The sequence below is a fragment of the Miniopterus natalensis genome, chromosome 7, assembly GCF_054644295.1.
Source record: "Miniopterus natalensis isolate mMinNat1 chromosome 7, mMinNat1.hap1, whole genome shotgun sequence".
In the NCBI taxonomy this organism is placed as follows: domain Eukaryota; kingdom Metazoa; phylum Chordata; class Mammalia; order Chiroptera; family Miniopteridae; genus Miniopterus; species Miniopterus natalensis.
In genome coordinates this window covers 79,139,428-79,147,181 of record NC_142087.1, presented here as the reverse complement: position 1 = coordinate 79,147,181, position 7,754 = coordinate 79,139,428, and the positions used below count along the sequence as shown (strand labels likewise).

Here is a 7,754-nt window from a genome sequence, read left to right as displayed (position 1 = left end):
GTGTGTCTGTCTTGCTGTCTCGCCCTTTCTCGGTGAGATGATAAAATGCCCACGCGGGAGAGGCGTTCGCGGTTTGAGGTGCGACAGGAAAACCAGCCCTGGCTCTGTCCTTCGTCACGTCGCCCACAGGAGGCCTGTCCCGACCGCAGCTCTCAGCAGCTCGGCCGCGGTGTCTTCCCTCGTTACTTTGAGGACTTTCACCTTTTCACCGCAAGCAGCACCTTCAGGCTCCTCTGTGGGTGTGAACCGCCAGCAACGCTGTCCCTGACGCCGAGACCGTGGCTCTGACACCCAAGCGGCCGCCGTGTGGCCGACGCGGGAGCGTCTGGAGCCTGGAGACCCCGACGCAGGAAAATCACCCCCCCCCCCCGCGGACGCTCGCGGTTTCATCACCCTGCTCAGAACAGCCGCAACTTAAAACTTAAGAATGGTTTATTTCTGGAATTTTCCATTTAATATTTTTGGATGACCATTGTCTAAAACCATAGGAAGCAAAACTGTTACTACATTTGCAACTTTGCGTGACTCTATAATTATTATTATTTTTTAAAGTAAAAAAGAAAAGACTGTGGGCCAAAGAAACAAGGGGGGGGGGAGCTGTTAGTCCCGGAGCCAGCAGCGTGGAGCCCCGGGTTTGAAGGAGCAGGACGTTCCGCTCCTCGCTCAAGGCTCGCGTTCCTTGGGGCCCGTGTCGCTGGTCCAGGGGCCCGGCGACTGGGTCCGAGGGAAGTGGCCGTGGCATCGAGGCACCCGAGACAGCGGGTGGCGGGTGCGGGCGTGCCGACGTGCTGACCGTTAACTTAGCGGCCTAAGCCGACACCCACTCATTCCCTCAGTTCCCGGGGTCAGGGCGGGGCACAGGCCGGGGCTCCGGCTCAGGGTCTCGCGCAGCTGGAGCCCAGGTGTCAGCTGCGGCTGGGGTCCCATCCGGTGGGGCCTCTTCCAGGCCACTGGTTTTGGGGGGGTGCCCTTTTTTTCTAGCTGTCGACTGGAGACCATTCTCAGGTCCCAGAGGTGGCCGTCCCCTCCTTGCCACGTGACCCCTCGTCTCACAGTGTGGCACCCGGCTTCTGGGCCACCAGGGGGCTCTCTTGGCCGCGACGGAGCCTCCTGTAGGGCAAGGTAACCCCTGGAGGGCCGATTCCATCACAGGTCCCTGGGCCACGGCCACGGCGCTGCCACTCTCAAGGGGGAGATTAGACAAGGTGGGTGCCCCTGGGGCTCATCTTGGAATTGTGCCTGTCACCCTCACAGGCACGTGCCCCCCATCCTCCACTCGTCTGCAGCAGCATCGCCATGAAGTCCCCCATCCCCTCCCTCTCTGCCTTGGGTTTCGGGCCTCACGTTCACACCCTGGTGTCATCCCCTCCCCTGGATGACTTCTTCCTAAGCAGTGGACGTGGCGGAGGCGATGGGCCGTCAGCCCTACGATTTTCTTACATCCCGTAAGAGTCGGCGCAGACCTGCTCTAGGGTCTTCCTGTCCTCGCTGGCTCTGGAGAAGCAGCGCTCCCACCACCCCACCGCCGCCAGGAAAAGCAGCCTGCCCGGCGCCGAGCGAGCCTCCTGGGGGACACGGAGTAGACGCCTGCGGCGACCGGCTGAAGCCGCGGGGCATGAGGGCGTTCGATCTGACTTTATGCTCTAACAGCAGAAGTGAGGGGCTCCGGGGAGCTCCGGCTCTTGAATCCACATCGCACGCATTTTGGCGGAAAACACTGCATGACGCTGACTGGGCTGAAGAAGCAGGTTCTCCAGGCCGAGCCCTGAGGCTAGGCAAAGACTCGGGGACACTCTTTGCCCGGGAATGACGGCTAAACCCAAATATACAGCCAGTTCTGTTATCACTTATACCCTTGGTCAGCTCGCTGTGAGGGACTGTGACGCGGCTCTGGCCCGTGTGGCTCGGGTGGCTGGGCGTCGTCCGTGCACCAGAGGGTTGCTGGTTCAATTCTCCATCAGGGCACAGGCCCGGCTGCAGGCTCAACCCCCGTAGGGGTCGTGCCGGAGACACTCTGCTCTCCCATCAACGCTTCTCTCTCTCTCTCCTCCCTTCCCCTCTCCCTAAAACTCAACAAAAACATAGAAAACAACTGTGATGTTCTGCTCTTAGGGTCCCTGTCTTTGGTTGCCAGTGACCTGGACAGAACTACAAAAAATATGATTTATGAAATTACATTTTCCCCCCATTCAACAAATATGGGATGTTTGTGAAGCTGACGGCTGAACGCTTTCCTGGCTGCGAACATAATCCGTGAGATTAGCATATGTGTAGGTTGGCAAGCTTTCCCTGTACAGGGCCGGTGAGTAAATATTTTCAGCTTCTGCGTCACTCGATTTCTGTTCCGCTCCACTGGGGCCCAGAAGCTGCCACGGATGATACGTGAATGATGGGAGTGGCCCTATGCCAATGAATATTTATGAAATTCAAATTCAGATTTGAATTTCATGCCCTGAAATATTATTCATTCTTTGATTTTTTCCTACCATTTAAAAATATAAAAGTCATTCTTAGCTCTTGGGCCCTACAAAAGCAGCCAGCAGACTGGCTTTGGCCCGTGAGCCATGGCTTTTGGTGACCACTGGCCTTTTAGATGGTCCCATCCTAATCTAAAACCTGCCCCATGTTGACTTCACAGGTTCCAACCAAACTATTTTTTGCTTCTCTGAGTTTCCTCAGAGTGTCCTGTGAAAATAACTCTGAGTCTCACTCAAAAACAGAAGGAGCCCAGATGTAACCTCAGCTCCTTCCTTTCCCCTCCATCCTGTAAGTCAAAGTGAAGACAGAAAGTCATGCTCCGGGGCCTCCTTTCAAAGATGAGTAACAGTGACAGGAGGGGAGGAGACCGGCAGCTTTCATCCGAGGTCTCACTCCTCCACGCACGTGGGACAGATGCTGAAGACATGGCTCAAACAATGGGAATGAACTTGCTAAAAATACACGTTTTCATAGATTTTTAGAGAGAAGAAGGGGGAGGGAGAGAGAGAGAGAGAAACATTGATGTGAGAATCATCATCAATTGGCTGCCTCCTGTGTGAACCCAACCAGGCACTGAACCTGCAACCTGGGCATGTGCCCTGATGGGAATCGAACCAGCGACCCTTTGGTGCATGGGATGGCGCCCAACCAGCTGAGCCACCCGGCCAGGGTGGGAATGACCTTTTGTAGCCGGGCACACTGGATTGAAGTGGAAACAGAGTTTCCTCGGTGCCCCACAGCTAACCTCTCTCTCTAGGCCTGCAGGGCTCGTCTACAAGACTATCAGGGTGGCCTAGATTAGGGATCAGTAAGCTAATTTAACAGCCTTATTAAGCAAATGTCGTTTTCATTAGCCATATTAACATGCCAAAACACCCATGTTTTTAATAGGTATTATAAAATAATCCCTATTCATATCAAGTAATGAAGGAAGCCCTGGCTAGCTCACCTGTACCCAAATTACACTGATAGTATGAGTCAAGTCTCCATTTTTCTTAATCCAGTTAGACGTATGGGACTGATAATTGGTAGTAGAAAGTCAACGCATCATGAGATGAAATGAGTAAGACTTTTCTGGTAGTAAGAAAATCATGTGATGCTAGGATCCATCCATCATCCCTTCACACACACACAGAGCCCTCCTAATTCAATAATTTTAAACCTATAATTAAAGTTGTCCTTTATAATGTAATAAATCATAAAGATAATCGGTTCCATCATTTGCACAAATAGCTAATCTAAAGGCAGCAAATATGAAAAGGATACTGACATCTTATCCCAAATTTCCTAAACTTTGTCCTGCAGGGGCCCTGGATCTTGGCCGAGAGTCACCCATGCAGCTGCGTCTCTGTTACACGCCTCACCACCCATAGCTCTAGCGGGAGCGAGACGAGCAAAAAACAGAACCCTAACGGCCAAGGCCACTGGTCTTACATTTATTTTTTCAAGTTTAACGAAAGGGGAAAAAAAAAATCTCAAATTCGAGATTTTTCTTCAGAACAGTTTTACTAGTTTGCATACGGCGTGTGAACCCTCGCCTTTCCCTGTCCTACTCTGACCCCCCCTTATTCACACTCTTCGTCGCCCCATATTTCATATATTGTAACATTGTTCTGCGGGTCTGAAGGCACCTCAACGGCCTGCGCCTTGTGGTTGCTGCCAGCTGCCACGGCGACTTTCAGATCCCGCACCTTGGACACGAACTGCACGAGGTCCATCTCGAGTTGGCTTAAGGTGTTGAAGGCGTACTCTTTGCTGGGGGAAACACACTGGTTTTTCTTCAGTGGAGCACGAACCGAAGAGCCTCGAAGGCCAGGAGGACTCTTTTCCTGTCAACAGAGAGGGGCAGGGTTTTGACACAGTTCCAGGAGAGTCGGGCTCACCTAAGAGAAGATGGTTCCAGCACTGCCCTGGTCCGGGGATGGGCAAAGCAGAGCCCAAGGGCCAGATGTGGCCCACCCTCTGTTTCTGGACATCAGGTTTTATTGGAACCCAGCCCTGCTCGTTCACACGCGTGGCGCCTGGGGCTGCTTTCGGACTAAAGCGGCAGAGCTGGCTCATTGCAAAGCTGGGAACGTCGGCTCTCTGGGCCCGCACAGAAAGGCTTGCCAAGCCCCTCGGGTCGGCTCCGACGCGGACTCAGGAGGCGCGGGGCCCGCCTAGCAGAGCACAAGCTGCCCCGTTTCTGTCTCTTCCCCCGACGGGGAGGTCCAGCGCTGTCGGAAGGGGCTGCTACCCCTCCACACCTCTGCCCCTTTACGACAGGCCTCGCCTTTACTTGGGATAGTGTTGCCATCTGCATCTGGTTCAGCAACTTGTACTAAGTCCGAGGCGAGGGAAATTAAACATCGGGCAGTGACTCTGGCTCTGTGAATAATTTGGACCCGAAACACGCCTGAATCTATTCTTAATTTGAACGAACTCATTGACCAGGCTAAATATCAAGTCGAGGTTCCCTTCACCCAATAAGCAGACGGTGTTCTCAACCGTCAGCCCCAGCCTCGGGTCTGGGGGCTGCTGCCTTCCCTCGGGCTACGTCGGGAAAGCAGTTCGCCGGTTTCCCAGGACCACGAGGCCGGTGCTCTGCATTCAAATCCCTCTCCTTAAGGCCCTGGGTGCTCTGCGTTCAAATCCCTCTCCTTAAGGCCCTGGGTGCTCTGCGTTCAAATCCCTCCCCTTAATTAAGGTCCTGGGTGCTCTGCGTTCAAATCCCTCTCCTTAAGGCCCTGGGTGCTCTGCGTTCAAATCCCTCCCCTTAATTAAGGCCCTGGGTGCTCTGCGTTCAAATCCCTCCCCTTAATTAAGGTCCTGGGTGCTCTGCGTTCAAATCCCTCTCCTTAAGGCCCTGGGTGCTCTGCGTTCAAATCCCTCCCCTTAATTAAGGCCCTGGGTGCTCTGCATTCAAATCCCTCTCCTTAAGGCCCTGGGTGCTCTGCGTTCAAATCCCTCCCCTTAATTAAGGCCCTGGGTGCTCTGCGTTCAAATCCCTCTCCTTAAGGCCCTGCTGCACCGGGGCGTCCTCCTCGGAGCGAGGTTCCTGAGCTGGAGGCAGCGGGGGTGAGGAACGGAGCCGCCTTACCTTACTCTTCGCACTCTCTCCTCGAAACTTTAGAACCATGTACAGCATGACCACAAAAAGGAACCAGAGCCATTTGCTGACCAGCCAGCTTTGCGCGTGCTCCGGGAGGCTCTGCCTAATCCGGAAGTGCCCCCCGCAAGGCACCTTCCCCTGGGGCTCTTTCACCGGCTCCCTCAGGGAGGAAAACATGAAGGCGCAGCCACACGACAGGCACACGGGCAGGAACAGGGCCCATCTCAGCGTCCGCATGGTGAGCCGACAGGGGGCGGGGAGCTGCTCATGGTGGGACGCTCTGCCCCTGCTCCTGGAGGAGGCCCGAGGCCGAGCCATCATTGATGTCACAGAGGCCCGAGCCAGGGGGGACCTGGTCATTATGATGACGCCAGGCAGAGTGAGGCCCACAGTGGCCCAGGAGGAAACTTAAAGGGAGATGGAGATGTTCCCAGCGGGCAATAGAGAGGGTGGCATGGTGGATCTCTGCCCACGCCCGCGCTCTGTTGGCTGAGGCCGGCATTTATTTTTTTGGTTTGTTGAATCCAGGCATCCTGTTGGACACATGGCAGGTGCCCCTGTGGAGCTGACAGCCCAGTGAGAAAGATCCTAAGCCAGAGGAGCCTGGTGGGTGGCTCAGCTGGTCAGAGCTTCGTCCGGTACACCAAAAGGTTGCTGTTCCATCCCTGGCCGGGAGTATATGCGAGGCAAATGATCAATGTTTCCTTCTCACACTGATGTTTCCCTCCCTCTCTTCCTTCCTCTCTAAAACCAATGAAAACATATCCTCAGGCGAGCATAAATATACATATATATGGAAGATCTGAAAACACTGGTCCCAATAGGACCTGCCCCTCTAGGTGGCCATGTCCTCTCCATAGTCCCCACCACTCCCTGTCGCCTCGCACTCACTGATTTTACCCAAGTGTGCAATCCCTGGGTTAAGGGGATTATTAAAACTGTGATTAGAGCAAGGAGTGTTAAGAGCACAGAACAAGGTGTTAGGTTCAGCAGGAGGGCCTTCCTGAAAAAGACATTTGGGAGGAGTCTGAGGGACAATCAGAGGGAGCTGACACCTAGATGTGTGAGAGGACCCCGAGGTGAGGACACACAGCCTGTATGGCAGCCGAGGCTGATGCCAGGAATCTAACTAGGGCTCACTGGCCAGTGTGTTTGAAGCCATCAGCTTTTTAAAATGACATGAAACAAGAAACCCTAGTTAATGGAACACAGACTTATCCTTGTCTCCTTGGGTCACCTGATTCAGACTCATTCTCCAGGAATAAAACGTTCTGATGAATATAATCAAGGGCCCACTGGGTACCCTCAAACTGTAGAGCTCTGGGCAGTGACAAAAGTTCTGCAAGACGACTTGAAAGCGAAGGGCAGGGCGGGGAGCTGGTCTGTGCTGCACAGGTGTCTGCGGCAGGGGCGGGTGCCGTCTGGAGCGGTGTGGGCCTCCTGCAGGAGACACCTGGGCAGGAGACTCAATGCACGCGTTAGGGAAGCAGCTGGCCTGGTTTCTACGGCTCAGAGTGGAGGGTGTGCCTGTGACCTTCGGGGGCTCGTCCTTACAATCACACCTGTCCCCCGTCCTTGCTCATACCCAGCGCTCTTGTGGGAGAGTCGCTCCTGATGCTGAGCCACACCAGCGGAGTCCTCTGAGCTGCACCAGGTGTGCGTGTGCCCTGACAGGGATCTAACATTTGGTGGCTACGGTGTGATGCAGTAAGGGACAAGCAGCCTTGATTTAGAGAGGACCCCAAACCACAGAAACGCTCAGGAAGTTTAGTCCCATGTGATTTTTATTTGGGAACGTTTACATGTATTTAAAGACAGGAAGTGCATGGTGTCACGGAGTTACTCCTGTTGCTAAATTTTCTTATAAAACATGAATGGAAGAAAGAAGAAAAATACAGACAGATGAGAGAAAGGCCAACTGCTTTATTTTTGTATCAAACGCCAGGTGCCCAACTCAATCTCTTCCATCTTCAAAGTGATAAACTAAGGGACACCCCGCCCCTAAGTACTCGACCCCGAGCCCCAGCTTCTCAGGTGCTCCTGCAAACAGACCTGCGGACAGAGTGTGTCTGAAGCTCATCCCTTCTATTTAATTAACTGCTGGCAGCAGAACCGTTTGGACTTTACTCAAAGTGAGCCAACCACACATCCACGAGGCATCTGGAATCTTTAATGATCTCAAGCA

General features: G+C 53.8%; 1 protein-coding gene across 1 annotated transcript; it reads right to left on the bottom strand.

Annotated features, from left to right (window-relative positions):
• Positions 1–4,043: 4,043 nt before the first annotated feature.
• On the bottom strand, positions 4,044–5,806 carry LOC107538072 (protein FAM209-like). Its single transcript, XM_016214210.2, has 2 exons — positions 5,558–5,806; positions 4,044–4,307 (listed from the first exon to the last, which is right to left on the bottom strand). The coding sequence occupies exons 1-2, from the start codon at positions 5,804–5,806 to the stop codon at positions 4,044–4,046; spliced, it is 513 nt and encodes a 170-aa protein (XP_016069696.1).
• Positions 5,807–7,754: the final 1,948 nt, after the last annotated feature.